Source organism: Antennarius striatus, chromosome 9 (genome assembly GCF_040054535.1).
Source record: "Antennarius striatus isolate MH-2024 chromosome 9, ASM4005453v1, whole genome shotgun sequence".
NCBI lineage: Eukaryota > Metazoa > Chordata > Actinopteri > Lophiiformes > Antennariidae > Antennarius > Antennarius striatus.
The window spans coordinates 21947924-21968554 of record NC_090784.1 but is presented as its reverse complement, the minus strand read 5'-3'; the positions used below and the strand labels follow the sequence as shown (position 1 = coordinate 21968554).

The 20631-nt window shown below is 48.3% G+C and overlaps 1 protein-coding gene across 1 annotated transcript; it reads right to left on the bottom strand.

Moving 5' to 3' along the window:
- Positions 1-103: 103 nt before the first annotated feature.
- On the bottom strand, positions 104-19831 carry bmper (BMP binding endothelial regulator). Its single transcript, XM_068322969.1, has 16 exons — positions 18434-19831; positions 14026-14111; positions 8328-8427; positions 6287-6369; positions 6094-6184; positions 5889-5971; positions 5071-5170; positions 4858-4967; positions 4573-4707; positions 4388-4492; positions 2657-2702; positions 2371-2537; positions 2085-2286; positions 1650-1992; positions 1106-1236; positions 104-1025 (listed from the first exon to the last, which is right to left on the bottom strand). Exons 1-16 carry the CDS (start codon positions 18537-18539, stop codon positions 844-846), a joined length of 2070 nt encoding a protein of 689 aa, XP_068179070.1. The 5' UTR covers positions 18540-19831; the 3' UTR covers positions 104-843.
- Between the last annotated feature and the right edge of the window lie 800 nt (positions 19832-20631).

The window sequence follows — 20631 nt, the reverse complement described above, 5'->3', positions numbered from 1 at the left end:
TTCTGCTGATAAACGTGAAAATGTTTTGTCTTCAGGGTCGTCATAGTAACAGATTACAGTTCCTATGGGCTAACGTAGCGTAGCTTAATGCAGCTCTGACTCCTGCTTATTTCAAATAAAAACAACAGGCAGGAACGACCTTCATAAAAGATTATATTGCTGGTCTTAAATAATCAAGTGAAACATTTGCTAAGATGAACACCTTCACTGTGATACGAACCACAACAACCTGTACACAACACAATACAGTACTTTTTCCCTGCGATGGTGCAACAACTGAGTCACATTTGGGCATTTTGCTCTTCAAACAGAAACACAAACATACACAACAAATAGAAAAATAGCTTTTGTTTCCCTTTAAATCATTTGAAACGCAATTATGTTCATGATTCTGGCTCCTGCTACGACTGATATATAAATTAACAACAACAACAAATAATAATATTAGATCAATAATCATATTAAAGCTTGTCTTTCATATAAATCTAGCTTACACGTTGAAGTGATGGAGACCACCAGGGTGGGATGATTCCACGCTTCCACATTTTTTTTGCAGATGCTCTGTTTCCCACTTTAGAGTCTTTTGGCTCCAACAGGAGTCCATTGACCCAAACTGTTTCCACGACAACGTGGACAAACGCTCAGATGGTGGAGGTGGTAAAGTCTCTGGAAACGGGACCCCAGTCTTTCCTTAGCTCAACAAGACCGAAACCAGACGCTCAAACGCCATGGATCCTCGAGACGATCTCGACCCTGAGTACCTCATCGCGTCTGATCTCCGTCACGGCGGCTAACGGCTGTCCCGATGGCGCCCCACCCCCTCTCCCACCTGGATCACAAGGGTCACCGTCCAGGGCAGGAAATGGGTTTGATGCAGCGGCCCTGGAACAGCACCAGGTTGGCGGGGCAGTGGCATCCGGCCACGCAGGGCTTGTGGCACGGCCCGATCTCGTTCCAGTTGTCACAGGTTTTGGTGCAGCCGGGTCCACAGGTGTCGTAGACGGCGCCGTGTTTACACTGGGTGGCTGGGGGGGGGGGGGGGGGCAGGTGAGTCTGCTGGTTCTGATGGACCACAATCGTACGATCTGGTGATGATGTCACTCACCCATACAGACGGCGTCTGGCTTCCAGAGGACGGGGACCCCCTCCCTCTCGCAGGCCCGGCTGTAGGCGATGAACGACTCGCAGTAGCAGTTTTTATGAACCGGACACTCACACATGTCTGTCACACAGGACCTGCAGGGAACAGCGTGTTATCAATCAATCAATCGATCGATCAATCACTAAATCAATCATCAATCAGGTTCCTGGTCAACAGTCAGGCTGTAAATGTTGAATCACATCGGTTTAAATTGACTGCTTTCACACCTCCTGTGGATCTGGAGGTGTTCCTAGACCATTCTGTGTGCTCTTGGTCAACACCAGAGGCTCCTCCCACTTGGAGAGCCCCGCCCACAGCATCCCAAACAGAGGAGCCAATTGGCTCCTTTAGCTAAAGAATGGAGGCACTGCATAATGAGCTCAACTAAAGAACCCTCTGATAGAACCAGAAGCAGATGTCCCAGCTAAATCTGATTCATTACCCATAATGCAGCTCTGCTGGAGGCGGAGCCCTGACTGTATCAGAAACATGTGATCTGTTTTCTCACCTGTAGAAAGGAGAGAAGTCGACCACGCGGTGACACTTCTGGAACTCCCACGACTTGATCTTCTGACACTCCCGGTGGGCGCGGAACTTTACTTTGACGCTGCCGGGACACAGGAAGGACGTGGGGCGTCGGGGCGGGGGCTGCTGGGAGCACACCTCGTTTCCGTCCACTCGCCACGACTCGGCGAACTCGTCAACGTCGAACTTGAACTGGCCGTCGCCCCCCATGGTGTCGTCACGCTTGTGGCCATTGTAGTTGCCGCAGAGGCCGCAGAGGCGTCCGTGGAGGTGGGGGGCAGCCACCACCTCAACAAAGCTGTCGCCGTCCCATGTGATCTCTAGACCTGGGGGGGGGGGGGCGAAATGACACAACGGGTTTCAAGGTGCTGGTTCTCCAAGCAGACACCGGGGGGCGCCAACAGTTGTGGCTCCTGACCTGCGATGGTGGTGAGTTTGAGCAGGTATCCGTCCAGGTCGATGTGGACCCCCCGGCCGTGGTACGGCAGCGCGATGCGGGTGCCGTTCCTCCGGACCGTCAGGTGCTGGTGGAGGCTGAGGATCAACCCCCCCAGCCGGATCTCCACAGACTGAGTCCAGGAGAAGGAGCGGGTGCGCCGGGCGTCGTTCTTCACCAGCACCTGGAAACGAGACAGTTCGGTCCAGTGGGGGGTTTTAAATAAACATTAAACCCCTAAGCAGCGACGCTGGGGCGTCTGTCCTACCACGAAGCTGGAGTCCGGTCCGTTGACGTTATGTCCTGATCCTCCAGAGGGGGCGCTGCCGCCGCAGTCGCGGGTCAACACGTACTGACACGTTCCCTGGAAGTTAAAGGTCCGGCCGTCGAAGGTGTTGTAGTGGGGGTCTCCGAAGACGGTGCACACCCCCGGCTCTGAGGACAGGGACAAGAGGACAAGGACAGGAAGTGTCAAATCTGGACTGGGCTCTCTTTACATATGACTCATCAGATCCGGTGTGACTCTGGATCAAACTGACGTCCTGTAGACTCACTTTCGGTGCAGACGGGGCAGCAGCCGGTCCGGTTCAGGATCTTATTCTGGAAGAGAGGAGGCGGAGTCACGGAGGAGATCGATGAGGAGTTTCATCCTGTCGTCTCATCCTGGGATTCGTTGTTGCCGTGGGTTTTTTTTTTTAATGTCATCCAGACTAACAGAAGCCGCTACCATGGCAACGTCCCCGGCGGCGGTAATGACAGGTTGGCGTCCGCAGAGATAACCAGATGTTCGGAATTTTTTGCACATTTGTTTGGCAGAGTTGACAACAAAGGTAACGAGTGTGTTTCTGTGTTTCTGCTCACGCAGACAGACGAGCGGCGATGAAATGAAAGGAAGAGACGAGTTCAGCGCCGGACCAGGACGACCGCAGAGACACCGATACTCCGCTTCAACCGCTGAACTCTGGGGTGTAACACAAACTGCGTGTGTGTTTCATCAGAGGCCTCTTTAACACACACACACACACACACACACACACACACACACACACACACACACACACACACACACACACACACACACACACACACACACACACACACACACATTCTCGTTGCCTCAGGGAAGCCCTTCATTTGCACCACACACACACTCTTTTTTCCTTTCTCCCTCTCTCAGCGCTCATCTGTCATCACGTACAGACGAACGCTCCACACACACTCACGTCTGCACAAAGGCCAGCGTCTCCATTGAAGGGGGGGGGGGGGCTGCCTCTCTCTCGACAAACCCGGGACACACACACACACACACACACACTCTGTCTAACACACACTGACAGAGATTGGTTTTCAGGGGCCTAAATATAGGGAACCTCTTCTTTGCTGTCACTCAAACGTCACACAGACAAAAGGCTGTTTGGAGACACGCCGTCTCCAAAGGGAGGCTCGCGCTCCGCCGACCCGCCGCTGACCGCAGGATGACAGGACAGGAAGGTGTGTGTGTGTGTGTGTGTTTAGAGGGGGGAGATGGGGCGGGCTGACCCCTTAGGGAAAATCAGGAACACATGGAACCTGCGGAGTTTTCTCTCGTCGAGCCAAGAAGCGATTCACAAACATTCAGAACGACTTTTATACGACAGGAGGTTCATTCAGTGGGTGGGGGGGCAAACGAGTGGGTGGGGGGCAAACGAGTGGAAGTGTTTCTGCCGCTCTGTCATCAGATGAATCAACAGATGAGGAGACTGTCATCACTTCCTCTTCTGGACTAAAGGGACGTTGTTTCGCCGCTGGTTGGCGTAGCAACATCGCCACTTTCAAACGACGAGCTGGGATTGGTTGGAATTTTTCGGACGAGAGCAAATTAAATATCCTCCCCTGAACCTGAACCTGGGGTGACCCGGCTCACCCCCCCACCCCGTTATGACCACCAACAACAGGTGGGGGCTTGTTGTAACTGCTGGAAGCGTGTGAACTGCGTACGACGCAGACGCCTGGTTGAATGGCGTAACCGCCATCGGCCGACGGAATGTGAGGAATTCACTCCATCACCCGCCGGACGACAGGTGAACCCTGAGCCACCTCCGCGACAGGTAAACGCAGCACCGCCTTAAAGGGGGGGGGCTAAAACCTTTAAGGGAAACGGCCACGGCTGGGCCGCCATGTTACATGTTTTCAGGCGTAACGCGTGTGAAAAGCGAATGAAGTCGTTGGTAACGTGTGTGTCCGACGAGATGAGCAGCAGGTAAAAGCGTCACGGGATGCAGGCTGCTGATTGGCCCGTCACTCACCGAGGGGCAGCTGGTGATTGGTACACACTGTTTAGGTCGACACTCGATGGTTCCCTTCACGCAGGCGCAGAGGGTGCAGTTCGCCGACGACCACATGTCGCCTTCCTGCAGGAGGACGAGACAACATCTGTTCATCCATCGGTCTGTTCATCCGTCCGTCCATCCATCCATCCATCCTGCCTTACCCTGTAGATCTTGTTCCTGACTCTGCAGTACTTCACCTCCTCCACCTTCACGTAGGACAGACACTCATCACAGCACTGGTCACCATGGCAACTCCCTGGGCGAGAGCACCGCCTCTTGCACACCACTGTGGAATCCTGGGAAGGAGACCAGCGAGGAGGAGGGGTCAAAGGTTAAAAAAGTCAGTGTAAGGGAATTAACTTCAAATACAGCAGGTGAAAAGATGAGGGTCTGTGGTGATGATGATGATGGCAGTGGGGGCGGAGCCTCCACACACAGGCCAGTACCTTGCAGGTGCAGGTGGTGCAGTTGTCCTGAACGAAGGACGTCCCGTTCTCGTAAACTTCACTGTGGAACAGACAGCTCCCCAGAGAGAGATCGAAAACCTTCCTCTGACCTGGAGGAGGAAGATGAGAGGAAGATGAGAGGAAGATGAATCCTTCAGCTGTACACCCAGAAATAAACACCAACGCTGAACATGAAACACCGCTGGTCGTTACCGAGACAACGGGGGCAGCACTGGCGGGACGGCGTGTGAGTGAGGTGAGCGGGGCAGGACAGTACTGGACACACCTCCTTCATGCAGAGAGTCCGCCCCCCCTGAAATAACAAGACGCTTCATCAGAAACTTTTCTCCCTCTGGATTAAACATAAATTTATTTCTAATCTTAATGATAAACACACTGTTTGTTTACATGTTTACAAGTTTAATAGTAAGACTTTATATTAGTTTGGTTTTAGGAATCAGTTTAAATGAAAGCTTATTTTCACCATAACAGACTTTAAGGAACTCATTAATGATTTTAAATGTAAACTTTATATTTTGAAGAAAAGGATTAATTTGTTAGTTTATTTCACTTGATTAAAAATAAAATATTAAGAACAAATAAAACCAGGATTAAATTCAATAAAACAATAACTGTTTACTTTTTAATGAGCACAGAAATAAAATCCAGTTTGGTTGTGATGCCTTTGAAAGTTGTGTGTGTGTGTTAACAAGCCCGTAGCTCCCCAACTAGGTGCAAACACATTAATGCTGCAATGTGTTTATAGACGTTCCTGAAGGGTTTGTTTGTTTAATGCAAGGGGGGGCACTGGGGGGGTTAAGGGAGGAAAGAAGGAAATGAAGGCGGATGATGTTGTTCCAACCCCAGGTTTGTGAGTCCCGCGAGACTGAAGGGAGCTCATTATGGTTACCCAGTGTGTGTGTGTGTGTGTGTGTGTGTGTGTGTGTGTGTGTGTGTGTGTGTGTGTGTATGTGTGTGTGTGTGTGTGTGTGTGTGTGTGTGTGTGTGTGTGTGTGTGTGTGTGTGCTCACAGTGCAGGTGCATCTGATGCAGGGTTTGCCCTCCGGACTGAACTCCTCCTTCTCTTTGTACAGACGACCCTCAAAGATACAACCTGCAGAAAAAGAAGAAGGTGATGACAATTCGCTCTCACACATATGTATTCAGTGTATTGTCTAGAAAAGAACGTGTGTGACAGACGACAGGACCGATGGGGGGTGTGATGGGGGGACTCACTGGGACATGTGGGGCAGCACTTCTTGGGGTGGATTTTGGGGTTCTTGCAGTGGACGACACACTGAACCTCTGCCTCGGTGATGACTCCTTCCTGTCAGGGGCGCCAGCAGAAACACCTGATTAGTTGGTATTTTGTTGCACACACACACCCACACGCACACACACGCACACACACATACACACACACACACACCTGGCAGCGTCTGGTCATGCAGGGTTTGGTGGAACTGGTCCAGGACACGGAGCTGTTATAAGATCGTCCATCCAGCATGCAGCCTGAGGCGGGAGGAGAGAAGGAAAACTTATAGAACTATTGATCAGAGCGTCTTCCTGTCATCGTTCACGTTCGTCCTGGAGTCAAAGGACGAGCTCAACCTCAGCAGCAGCGTCACAGCGAAGACAAACCTTCATTAACATGAATTCAACATAAAGACGTGGAACAGCATTTCTCATACATAAAAACAGCTGCTGCGTGGCTCCGCCCCCACAGACCCGTCCACTCAGCTCCAAACGAACGGCTATTCGTTTCACCCCATTTACAGTAAGTGGTCTCAGATCAGTGGTTAAATTTCCACAGAATGAAACCCGATCAGAAGCATTGATCTGCTTTCCTCTGCGTAAAACAAACCGTCTGATGCGGTGTCACTGAGGAAGAGGAGGACATGGTGTATCTGAGAGGGGGGGGGATCGGATGAGATGGGGAGCGGCCCCCTCAGAGACTCGTGTCCTGTTCATACAGTCATCTCTGATTGACAACACTCCTCTCTGATCAATGATAGGGCAGCGGTTCACAGAGAAGCAGCTACGCATTATTAAATGAATCTGTTTGGCGTCTAATGATGTTTATTGTTTGCATGTGAAATGTTTACAGCGTATATTTTAATTAGCTGTCAAACCAACAACATAAAAATGGTTCATTAACTCTGGATGAAAGTCTCCTCAAACATGTTTGATTTACTGACAGGCAGAAAAACGTGAGCTCGTGAGTTTGGGGTGTTTCCAGGGTCGCAGAGGGGTCCTCTCTTTGGTCGCCGCGGCCACAAGTCAGCCGCCCAACTGGAAACTAGCTGGGTCTCCATGGCAACGGGGGGATTTCCATGTCGTTCTTAATGAAGCGCTGCTCTGTATAAACTTAAAACCACAAACAAAAGGACCTCGCCCTGAACGTGTTGTTCTGTTTCTATCAACATGACGTAACTAAAGTCAGCGCTTCATAAACACAGAAAGAGTCATCGCAAAGTTTTTAGACGTCTCCTCGCTTTTCCCCGCAGAATAATGTCAACAGAAAACAACCGTAGAAAGACAAAAATGAGCCATCTTTCTCTTCTTTTGTGTTCTTGGTGGTGATTTTTGCTCCTTTAGGGAGGTTTCAAAAGAACCACTAAAAATCAGAATCATCATTATTTTATTACACACGAAACAAGCTTTAAGTTTGTGGAAGCTAAAGCGTTAGCATCCGCTCAGATTGAGCAGCTAGAGCCGCCGGTGCCGAGGTTCGGAGCTCTGTCGAGGAGCCTCTGGCTCCTAAAGACAACTGTGGCCCGTAAACCCACCGGTGAACCCCGTCAGCAGCCGCCACAGCTCCCTGTGCAGGAGGGAGGGGGGAGGGAGGGGGGGAGAAGGGCTATATGTGAGGTGAATAATATGTCTCCTCTCCCACAGGTCATATTTAGGCCGGACTGTTTCTGAAGGGTGTGTGTGTGTGTGTGTGTGTTCTGTTTAGCATCTATGTTTTTGTACTGGTGTGCTGTTACCGTCTCCTGTTACTGCAGCTGTAGGTACTGTAATAATAATAAAGACGTGCCAGGTTCATTATTTTTATCACGAGGGTTTTTCACTGAATCTGATCCAGGTTCCAAAGTCTACTTTTTTTTTTTTGTTACTTCATACTTTCTGCAGTCACAAAAATATAACTTGACTTGTAAAGATAATACAAAAACATTGTGACACCGGCTTCTTTTTATACGTGTGAAGCAGGCTTAATAACATGAAATAAAAAATATAAAAAGAAAACATTAAAAGGATCCGACGGTTCTGAATGAAGCAGAAACTGAATCAGACCAGTTTTAAGGTAGCAGAAATGCTAAACTAACCTCACACACCAGCTTTTTATCCTGAACTCGAATGTGTTTGAGGGTTTGACTCCCTGGGCATTTGACTAGCTATGTTGCCGTGGCGACCTCTGCGTTCTACATCAGTCAGTTTACACTTGAACCTGCAGTCGTGCGTCTTACCTTTGCACCTCTCGCAGCAGGCGCCGGTCTGCTTCACCACCAGAGCGCAGTCCTCCGACACCGGCGGACATTTCTCCTGCTTACAGTCGGCCTTCCCCTCCTGCAGCACAAACACAAAACAGGCTCATGTTTTCCAACTGTCACGCCACGACCTCCTCAGCGCTACTTTTATTTAGTTCATATCAAATAGCGATGAGTCAAAATGAAATCCGATCATCAAAGATATGATGGGAAATCTCCCAGGAGGCTGTGTTTCTGCAGGCGTCAGTTTGTTTATCAGCAGCGCTCAAGGTATTCATTAGGGCGATTGAAGCCCTGCAGCTGCAGTCCTCCTACCAGTGGAGGGCGCCAGGCTCTGGTGAATTCCATTACATACATGCTTAGAAAAAGAAAGAGTTTCACAGGGAGAGCAACACGAGGCCACGCATCGCATTAATTGCCAATACCGCACCTTAGCTAGCCAAAAATCACCAGACCCAGACTTGTGTCCTGTGTTTCCATGACAACAGGACACTGCCTGTGCGCTCTGGCATCAGGCTTCATCCCAGGTTTGGAGTTTCTCAGCAAAGTGACTCAGTCTTCAGGGCTCAGCTGTGAATTTTCACACCAACTCAACAATCCCCCCGTCACCTTGACGAGCGCTGTTCATGGTCGCCGTCACCACCACTAACGGCCCCGTGGGATCGGACAGAATCTGGACTTGTATAATCAGCTCCACTTTCACACCCAGCTTTTATTGCTGATCTGATCCACACTGTGTGTGTGTGTGTGTTTTATTTTATACACTGTGAGGGTTCATGAAGCTGAGGCTGGCAGGTCTTGCGGTCCTGCGGCACCGTGGCCGGCGGCTCTAACGAGGACGGATCAAAGGAGGGCGAAAATAAATCTGGGTGGTTTAATATAGCCGCAGCGCTCCAACTAAACCCCAACCAAACCGAGGACAGATGAAGTCATGACACAGAGGAGGAGGGAGGAGAGCGACGGAGAGCAAAAGCACAACATATCCTTTAAAACATTCAGCTCCATCCAGAAACGTGACGGACTGTCGACCGACTTTCTGATGGTCCATCAACCACGCCAGGAAACACAATCAAACACACGCAGCATTATTCTGAAAGCCCTTTGGTTGTGTAAGCCGCTAATGTACCACCAAAACGAAACACAAGAAAATTGCTTGCATTATTTTATCCAGCAGTTCTTGAGCGAATGAAAACAACACTCCTGTCTTCCTGGGGTGTAAAAGATGGAACGCTATTGACGTTAAGCACTCCTAGAACCACAGAAATAGGGAATCATCTCCATTTTTTCCTCAAGATTTTTCTGGTTTGTCACGTTCAGTGTCGCAAATGCAAAAGAAAGCATCAGCACCTGCTGCAGAACCTTAAATATCACTGTAAAGGTGTTCCTCAGGGCTCTAATCTAGGGTAACTGGACATCTGTTGGAGGATGCTCCTGGACGAGTCTTCATGACCGTGGAAAAAAAGTGTGCAAGATGTCCAACTTCCTGCCTGAATGTAAATCAACTGCTCTGTCTGGAGCGTGAAGAACAAACATAAAACCATGTTCTGAACATGTGATTTGAATTAAACGGCTTAAAAACCCAAAACAAAACACTGGAACCATCCTTTAAAGAATGCCGGGCGACTCTGCTGCCAAGGTCACGTCCTCCTCTCCCCCTCCTGTTAATCACGACCACAGAGTGGTGTTAGAACATGGAGAACACTCCCCCACCCACACACACACACCACCACCACCAACACCACTCCCACACACTCTCTCGCCCCTCTTGTTTAAGGGTCAGAGGTCACATCGGTCTCGCTGCCTGACAGACTCTTGGCATACCACGGCGGCACCGAGGCCGGTCGACTGGACGGTCGTCAAAGCGTCTCCTTTAAGGGGGTGTCGGGCCACCAGGAGGTGACAGTGTTCACCGTTAGTTTCTTCATTACTTCTCTTCATCCTTACTCAGCCCTTCTTTTTTACCCATCATCCATCACTTCCATCTTCAGCCTTCCTCCTTCCAGACTTCTCACTCTCATTCTCTTGTTTTTCCAGTTTCCCCTCCAGTTTAATAAGTCCCCCCTGTTTTTCTTTAAAAACGAAAGCCCCCCCCCCCCCTCCATTAACCCCTTAGCCCCCCCTCATGCTTTCTCTCTGTCATGGTGAAGGAGAGAGAGATCAGTCAGGATCTGTCAGCACAGGAGAGGAACTCTTAACTTAAAGGCCCACTTAAACCCTTGGACGTCACCCCTCCGCCCCCCCCCCCCCCCCCCCGAACCTTAACCTCCTTTGCCATGGGTGACCTTTCACCTTTCACCCTTCCTCCAAAACAAACAGGTCGCGACCCCCTACCAGAGAGCAGGAGCCACAGTAGCTTAGGGACGAGACGGGAAGAGAAAAGATGCCAATGGGAACCAAAACTGGAAAAATGTTCCTGGGGGATTTCCAAGAAAGAAAGTAATGAGGTCGCCCCCTGCTGGTCGGAGTACAAGGAACGTTCAGGAACCACGACCTACGACTGATTTATTGTTGGATGGTTGCTATAGCGCCACCATCAGAACGAGTAGCTCAGGATTCCAGTTAAGGACATTTGACGGGTGACTGAAGTGAACTTTACATATGTCAAATAAAATTTAAAAAAAGGAGAAAAAGAAGAAGAAGAAGGGGGAGGAGAAGAAGCAGCTCTTAAATATTTAAATCCTAGTTTTTGTTCATTCCTTTTGTATTTATAACATGTTTAAATTAGTTAGATTACTTTTCTTGGGTGTTCTAGGAACCGTCGACCACACAGGAGTTTTTAACGTTTACTCGTCTGTTTGTCTTCCTCTCTGACCTCTCAGACCCTCATCTTTTGTTCTTCCTCACGTGAGAAAATAGAGAGTTGAGACCAGTGGAGGGAAGATGATGGAATTAAACATGATCGATTTAGTCTAAACTTAAGCGACCCTTCCTGGTGTTGATGTTAAACAAGCAGAGCTGGTGTTGGTTCAGGTTATCAGGTGGTTATCAGGTGGTTATCAGGTAAGCCCCGCCCCTCCTGCATCGATCCGCTACTGTTTGAGTCGAAATGCTGACAGGAAGCAGCCTTTGACCTTCCTCCCCGATCGATCGCGGTGTAAAACCCCTCCTGTGCTCCTCATCTGGAATGCTCAGTTGATTAACTGTGACGTCTGACCTTTGACCTCTTGGTCACGGAGGCTTGTTCTGATGCTAACGCAGCAGATTAAAGTAGTCAGGGATGTTTGCTTCCGTTAGAGCAGCTACAGGTTGACGTTATGGCATCAATGTGAAGGGATGGAGAGAGAGAGAGAGAGAGAGAGAGAGAGAGAGAGAGGACCCTTTAATGTGGGCGAGCGAGCGGAGGAAGAGCCGATGAGAGAGTGGAAAGAGACACGGAGATGAGCCGGCTGATAGAGGAGATGATGAAGAGTGTGACGGAGACAGACCGACAACCTCTGAGATAACAGATCGTCATGGCGACCAGCCTGTCAGCCAGTCTGTCAGCCACATCCACTCCTGGCCCCATTACAGGGCCCGGGCCTCACCCCGACTACACAATGGCCCCTCTGTATGTATCTGTGTGTGTGTGTGTGTGTGTGTGTGTGTGTGTGTGTGTGTGTGTGTGTGTGTGTCTCCAACCCACAGAGCTATTAGCAGGTTCTCTGGACCAACTGGAGAGCCAAACCCCCCACCCTCATCCCAGCGACCCATGTATGAGGGACATTGGAGCCTTGATGACTCCCCCACCCCCTCCAGGAGTCACCGGGACATAGAGGGTCTGTTTTTGGGGGACGATGAAGGAAGTGGAAGTGAAAGATGTTTTTAACGGCCTGGTTCAGCCTGATTCCATCCTGGAGCATCAGAAAGTGAGCAAACAGGACCGTCTGATGTGAGCACCAGGAACTCGTCCATAGAGGGGGGGACACAGCGAGGGGGTGGAACACAACGAGGGCTAAGTGTTGTGTGTGTCATTCACACCTGGTAGATGCAATAAGCAGCTAGCAGCAGTTAGCGGCTAAATCAAAGAAGAGGAAAGTCAACAACGGGGTCTGGGAGCCCATCACTCATTAACCTTTTGCTCTCTGGGGACTTCAGAATAAAAGCTTTTAATTATTCAACATATATTTGCTTTTCAAGCCAGAAGTCAGGAGGCGAACACGGCGACTGGAAACTGATGTGAGTTTGTCCTGGAGCGCAGAAAGAGCGCCACGCATCTGAGGTTTAAGATGTTTTAGGAGATAAACAGCAGCCAAATTCAATAAAGCCTGAGCCCTGAATGTATGTACGTTTATGAGTGTGTGTGTGTGTGTATGTGTGTGTGTCTGTGTGTGTGTGTGTGTGTGTGTGTGTGTGTATGTGTGTGTGCAGCAGGGGGGTTAAAGTAGAGATGAAAGGCCGGCCATTGCCTGCTGATGACTGATAGCATTCAGCAGGTCTACGGCTGATGTCTGCCTGATAACACAGAGGACGGCTCAGTGAGGCGGCAGGCCAGGGGGAGCCCCGCGGCGGCCAATCAGAGGCCGGGACGACAGAAATCAGGATATTGGAAGCTGTGTTTACCATGAATGAGTAAATGTGTAACTGGACATGTGTATAAACGGTGACGTCGAGTCTAGGAAATCACAGCAGCATCGAAAAGCGTTTCATCACGACAGGCTTCCTTCTGTTTCCAGCCTGAGAATTAATAAACCACGCCCTCATCAGCTTCTGATTGGCTGGATAGTGATGATATGATACACCGGAATTGTTTGGTGTTCTGCTGACTGATTCTAGTTATTTTTAAGTGCATCCAGAAAGATTCTCTATAGAGAAAATACATCATTTAATGAAAGAATATTTAACCTGTAAGCATAATTTTGACCAGAAAAGGGGCAAAATTATTTGAAGTATTAAATAAACAGAAGTATTAAGGATTAAACATAATGAAAGTCCATTGTGGGCTTTCTTAAAAGTAGCTTCAGGTCGTTTTCTGCAGACATGAAACCGGCGTCAGTCTGATTTCCAATCTGGTCACGTGACACTTTTTAAAAACCCCTCATTGGCCCGTCGTGGAGTCACGCAGCCACACAGAAAGGCCTTGTTGCTCCATTTCATCCCCTAAAACAAAGACCTCTACAGCCGTAAAGGGGGGTAGCGGTGCAGCGCAGGGGTCGGGGGTCAAAGAGCACATGTTCCAGGAAAGAGTTGTCCGCTAACGTTTAGCAGTCTGGTTTTAACAGCCGGACCGAGCCAAGACAGCGTGACGACAGACATGTCTGTTAAAACAAACAATCCTCACTTCATGTTTCACTGCAGGTTTGTTGTAAATCCTCAGAAAACAGTTAGGAGCCGTGTTATAAAGTTTCCTGCTTTCACTTACGCCGTTAAAAAAAACCTGTATCCTGACTTCAAGAGTCACAAACTCTTTCCGAAGTATGAAAGTGCTAAAATAACAACCTTACGCCAAGATCAAATCCACACTCCGCGTCTCACCTCCCGCTAAAACCTGCATTTCAAAGTCCTGTCGCCGCGTTACAAATCTTTCACAACCTCCCGATAAGAAACACCACACAAAGCTGAATAATCAGCTTTCACAAATATCCCTATCAGGGCTAGAAGAGGTCATTTTATCCTATCAGCAGCAATTACATGTCAAGGAGCCGAGAGGAAACAGGTCGAGTCCTTGAATGTCACCGTGGAGAACCAAACGGGTTCTTACCAAACAGACGCAGGTGATGCAGGGGTTGTCGGTGATGTTGGGGATGTGGAGGACCTCTCCCTCGTTCTCACAGCTGGCTTCGGTGCCTGTGAAGAAAAGAGGAGGTGAAAAAAGAGAAACAACAGCCAGAGAATCCTCAGAGATTCTGAAAAAGCATCGCCCATCTTAGAGTAATATCTCCCCAACCTGCTGTTTTTGCGCCCTTCAGCTCGTTGTGTTGGTTTCCCTTAATTTTAATGTTCTTTACTTTACTGCACGCAGTAAAAGTTAGCCGCTAACGGATGAACGCAACGGAGCATCGCGCTGACGTGTTTCTCAATACTTTGGGGAGATCAAAACAGAGCTAAAACAGGCTCAATTACGCTCATGTTTGTCCGTTCTACTGTCGTTGCAACGTCACATTTTAAGAGTTTGTTCTGCTGCCACCCAGTGGTCAAATTACATTTAACCCAGTGGTCAAATTACATTTGATTACATTTGACCACTGGGTCGGTTTGACGGCCAGCGATTTTTACGCTAAACCTAACTCCTGTGAAGCCTAGTGGGGGGATAGAGGGAAGGAAAGAATCTTATTTTAGGCTAAACAACGACTAAACTGATTCTCAGCGGTGCGCGGGTCAGACATCCAGACTGAGGCGTCCTACCGTCGGCCTGGTGGAGCGCGGCTCTATTTTGGGGAGCGTTAAAAGCCAGCGTGAGCTGAGAGGATTACTTAAACTGGTGTTTTCTCCGCCTTTCAGCCCGGTTTGTCTTTCCAGGTAAAAGCATTAACATTTAAACAGAGGTCTTAAAAATGTGAGTCAGTCAGTTTGTTACGAGAGCAAATGTAATCGGAGCCAACTGCAGGAAACGACCCCAAACATGAGGGTTTACAGGCAGAACGGGCAGATGTCAACATCTACTGGGCCGGTTCCTGTTCCTGTTCCAGCAGGAGGAGAAGTTCTGCTCGGCGCTCAGCTGTTCGCTGACAGTTTATTTAGACTGAAATGAAAACTTCCTTCCCAGGAGAGCTCATCCTCAAGAGCCGGGAGATGAACCAGGACCATCGGAGGTGAGGGGAAGTCCTCCGTTCTAGAGGGGGGGATCTCTGTCTGGGAGCGCCGTCGTTACTCTGTAAGGATTAGTTTTCATGTGAAACTTCAAGCCAGGCTGAGAGTAAGGAAACTACAGCCCTGTTTCTGTCGGTTTTATGTCATAAAACGCTGGATCATTAATATTATCCTTCGCCTCATCTGCTGTAACGATGCAGAGGCTCCACTTGGAATATTTCAGATTTATTTAATCTAAAATTTAATCCAAGAACTGTAAAACCTTCTGCACTGCACGGTGACGTAAAGGATTCCATGATTCCAGAGCAACACAAAGGTTGAAATTTCTTATCAACACTCTGTGACCTTTGACACCTGATACGCTGACTGGTTTTTGTCGTATTGATGATTTAGGAATTGAATTCCACTAACGGTAAATCATCCTTTACCAGTTTAGACGAGCTTCAACATTAATTAAAAAAAAAAGTTATATTTTCATAAAGATTTAACTTCTGCCTGAAACAAAAGTAACTGATGATTTTAAACACTTTTAAATATTTAAAGTGTGCGTCATCCACCGTCGCCGCCACCTGCTGTGCACCAGGTCAGACATTAGATGGATTAGGATCGTCTGAGTCGAGCTGGTTCATCTGAGTCCAGCAGAGCCCGGTGGATCCTGACAGACGACCCCCACCCACCCAACTTTGCCCCCCCCCCCCCCGACTCCAGCAGCACTGTAAAATTTACAGCCTTCCAGCGTAATTAAACTGGCAGGGCTGTAAGTGGTGGGGGGCTCGGTCTCAGAGGCCCACCTTCCTCTTCTGTTTGTCAGCTGCTGTATCTATGTACCACATCCCTCTGCAGCTAATAACATACAGTAACAGCTCCCTGTCAAACCAGCGGTAATTCCACTTTGATTAAAAGGAAAACGGATCATCTGGAGCTGCGAGCAAAAAAAAAAGCAGCGAGGAAAATAAAACAAGGCCGGAGCTCAAGGACAGCCGGAGACACAAAAATGTGACCCCTGGTCTCCGAACGGCGCTCAGACGGTCGCTTACATGTAAGTCAGTTCCAGTCTTAATGCGTTTACGTCTGGCTCTCATAAAGCTCCAATTTAACTGATTGAGTTAAACATCAAATATAATCTGAGGGAAGGACGTCACATATGAACCCTCGGTCGTTTTACTGCGACTTTAAATCTGCCTCTCCAAGCCTTTCATTAGCGTCAGTGATGCACCAGGAATTCAAACCCTTCACTGAAATAAAAACTGTAGTATTTCAGTTTAATACTACTCCTGTACAAATACTGCATTACAGGACTAGTAGGGAAACGTAGACAAATGGTTGAACTAATATAAATATTATTGCAGAATAACAAATAGCTTAATAAAATGTAGAATTTTATTTTTCCAGTTGTCATATTTTAGAACTACTCCTAATTATAATAGATAAAATGTGTTAAATAAAAGTAGTTATAATAACTATATTTAACCTTATTTCTAATAGATGTAAAAAAAATTAACTTCTAATAAAAAAATAAAAAAATATGAACCTACTGAATGTAAAATTTAGGGACAGCAGGTAATTCAGTGGAAATTTCAGCACCTTCATCTAGATGCATCTGCTCAACTTCACAGGTACATAAAACAATAAATGGTCTGAATGTGCGTCGTCTGAGACACATAAATCTGCCAGTGATCCAAAATCCACATCCCGACCAGATCCACCCCAGAATTTAATCAACTCATGGTCCATGAAAATTATTCTTCAAAATCTGAGGATGACTTTTTGAGCTGCGTGAAATGGACAGCTGTTTGCAGTTCAGAAAAAAGACTTAAGAAGTTCATCCAGTGTCTTTCTGCTGGGACAGGAGGAGCTGATGAGCAACAAGTGTCCCGGTCTGGACTGGATCCAGCCCGGCTGTGGTTCGGATGACCTCTGCAGGCTTCACCTGATCCAGGGACACATTCACCGTCCAGGCAGAAGAACTCCAACCTTCTGCTGTGTGGTTGAGCACACAATGGACAGGATGATGCATGCATGTTTGGGATGCCAGGTGGAGGAATATGATCCATCCTGGGATCATAACGGTGCGACCTCCTCGTGTCATACAGATACACGTGCTGGAGCGCAGAGCCCCATCTGGTTCAGGTTTTATTCATCCCCTCCATCTGATTCTCATCTTTGCTTCAAGAGCAGAGATAAAAACTCAGAAAGGAAACCTCATAATCTGGAATTATTCTTATCAGCACCGGAGCGGATGTGCGTGATATGTCCAGCCTGTCCTGTGTTGATCAGATCGATATTATCGTTAAAAGCTCGGTGGACGAAAATGGTTTCTCATTTTTAACGCACTTACGATGGAATTCTACAACTGTCGTCACTGAAATCCACAAAATGACAGCTAGAGTGAATAAATTTTCATAATTACATGTATTTAATCGATAGTCCATGCGTCAACGCGCCCGTGTGTGCCGGTGGAAGCAGGTCAGCGCGCAGCGCCACATCCACCTCTCTTTCACTCCATTATCTCATTTCTCAACGGAGCTGCAGGGCAAACAAACGATATCCTATGATACAATGCGGCTGTCAAAAGGGGGGGAGCGGGGCCGGGGAGGGAGCGCGTCCAGGCCGGGGGGAGACGGGGAGAGGCGGCTCCGGAGGGAGAAGCTGTTAAAGAAAGTGATTTAGACCCAACAACCGGCTTTTAACTCGAAAAGTGGGTTAATTATAACCTGCAGCGGCACAAACAACAATTTGAGTTGAGATCACGTATAATTTGACTCAGACCTTTCATCCTAAATATCTAAATCCTTGTATAATTACCTAAAGTTTGATAGGAATTACTTTGATATCGACTCGTGATTTACGTCGGGCACAGAATTCTGCAAATAACAAGTTTCGACGCAAACAAACGCGCGTCCCACGCAGGGCAGATTTTGGTGGCATTTCGCTCCAGCGCAGCCGTTTCTACTGCATGGAGGCAGCGGTTCCTGGGAGGTAGAAGGATTACCGGGTTCAGCTGAGAACCGGCTCTGTTTTCAGTGCCAGGCTGGAATGAGGCCCCAGATTTAAGAGTTAAACCACAGAAAAACGCATTTTGCTGAGTTTCTGTTAGATGCCAAAAAAGTAAATTCAGGGGAGAAAAATTCTCAGATTTAAATAGTTTTTCAACATTTTGGCGATTTTTACGACATGTAACAAATTAGGATTAAATGTCCTTCACGGAGCGCCGCTTTGATTCCGGTGCGCTCCCCGGTAGAATGGAAACAGGAGCGCGGAGACGCGGCAGACTAAATAACCGGAGGTTTGGGTAGATTTTACGCACGGTGGGTGTCGCGATGTGTTATTACGGAGCCATGTGATCCCTTTAATCCTACCTGTAATTAGCGCAGTGGAGGACCGGGGCGTTTGGAGCAGCAGCAAAAAGCAGAAGAAAAACCTACAGGTGGACCAGGAGGGAGGACTCGAGCACCGGGGAAACATCCTGCCGGAGTTCGGTGCAAGCGGAGGAAAAGGAGAATAAAATCAATCCGGAACAGATCCACGTTCGGCGTCTCTTAACTCCACGCAGGATTGAAGACCTCAGCAGTTTGTCAGTTTGCGCTGGAGTGCAAAGTGACCATCAGGCAGACGCACGGCGATCACGGCCACATTAGAATGACAAAGACGCGCCGACGGGCTGGAGACGGCGCGGCTGCGCCTGTCATGCGCGGAGCTCTGGAGTCCGTGGATGAGCCCGGAACATCTAACGATTTAATCAGCTCCCAAAATCCAGCAGGCGTGGGCGGCGTGAGAGGAGCGCTTCTCTAGGAGCTGGAGGTGGAGTTCGCTCCGCTCCTGCAGTCAGGGGAGTCCAGATCAGCGCGTCCGGGGGAGATCCGGACCGACGCACAGCTGTTTTCGATCAGATGGAGGATTTCAAAGGGACTCTGACTCCCTGCTGGCGCGTCAGTTTGTCCGTGGATGAACTCAAAGTCTGCGCTCAGACCTGAGGAGACCGCCGGGCGCACGGATGCTGGATGCCGACTGTCGGGGACGGAGGAGTGGACTCCAGTCTCTCTCTCTCTGAGCGGTGCGGCCTCTCCTCCTCCTCTGGTATTAAAGCGGACCTGTGGTGTCGGAGCGCACCGCAGAGCCAGAAAGTCCTGCCTCCTCTGTCAAACCCGGGACCTCCTCCTGCCTCCAGACCCTCTGGTCCTCTCCTGCAGACTGTCCTCCTCCTCCTCTTACCCAGACCCTCTCCAAACCCCTCCAGAAGCGCCTTTGTTATTTTAAGTTTTTAACAGTCCCTGTCTCTGCTCCCGTCGGCCACTGTCTGCTGCTGAAATGTCCCATCATGCTGTGGGAGAAGAGTCAGAGAGCGACCTCCTGCTTTGGGATCCAGTTTCATGAGGAGCAACTTGCGCTCCACCTCTGTGTGTTGTAAATTTATAAGAAATAAAAAGCCAGGAGGATGATGTCAAGTGCAACATCTGCATCTGCCGCAGGAAGTCCGCTTCCTCTTAAAATCTGGAGGAGAAAGAAACTCAGCGTCTCCTTCTATGACTTTAAATATTACAATACCGTAGTTCAATTTCTTTTTTTCACAATCTTTCCCTGTTTGGTTTTAAACCTGTGCTGGAACTGCTGTCCTCACGCTTTCAGACTGAAGATAAACCTAAATCCTGACAGAAATCTCTTAACTTTGTGTTTCTGTCTGTGTTTGACTCCTTGTTCTCTCTGCTCAGAACCAGTGTGGGTTTTCTTCTCTTCTAACTCCTCCAGCACCAGCACCATCATCCATGCGTCTGCTCTGTTTAAGCATCATGTTCTAGATATAAATGAATTTCAATAAAGTTTTGTTGAAGTGAATACGTATTCTGGAGGTTGTCAAAGAAACAAATGCAAGTTCCCAAAGTGCTCTCCCGGAAACTTCTAGGGAACAACGATCTTTGTGATCTGTAACAGACGCCTCTAAAGAAACTACATTAAAATCTAAACTAAAAACAACAACGACAAAGTGAAGCATCTGCAAGTTCTGGGGGTATAGATACAAGTAATTTTTAAAGTAAATTTAATTCATTTTTAAAAAAATTTGCAGTGAAAGGAAAAACAAAAATCTTTTATTCTCAGTGTATTTTTTTTCAATTTCTCAGTGTCTTTGTAAGGCATGGAAAAAGTTTTTGCAGATCGACTTTAAATGAAAAGTCTTGTGTGACATACAGTATAACGTTGAATGACTGTGTGTGTGTGTCCTCTTTAAAGTGACGCTCGTCAGAAGCTCAGAGAGGGAGGAAAAGTGAGTGTTCAAAGAAACAATTAGGTCCCACCCAGAAGCTTTAAAGCAAGCGTCAGTCTGAGCAGCTGTCGACACACACCGGCAGGTACAGCAGGTACAGGTTAGTCAGCCAGGGAGTGTGTGTGTGAGGAGAGAGTGTGTGTCTGAGTGGAGAGAGAGTGTATCTGAGCGGAGAAAGTGTGTGTCTGAGGAGAGAGTGTGTGTGTTTAGTGTTTTAATGGAAGCATGACGTGTGTGTGAAAGAGGTGAGGAGCGTCAGGGGGTGTGAGGCTGGGTGTTAGCAGTATTAACCACCAG

Coding starts and splice junctions, on each gene's coding strand:
- bmper (XM_068322969.1), bottom strand. CDS start 18,539: ATGTTTCCCCGGTGCTCGAGTCCTCCCTCCTGGTCCACCTGTAGGTTT. Junction 8,428..14,025: donor GCATCACCTGCGTCTGTTTG/GTAAGAACCCGT, acceptor TTTGTGCTGCAG/GAGGGGAAGGCCGACTGTAA. Junction 2,703..4,387: donor CAATCACCAGCTGCCCCTCG/GTGAGTGACGGG, acceptor CCTCTCTTCCAG/AATAAGATCCTGAACCGGAC.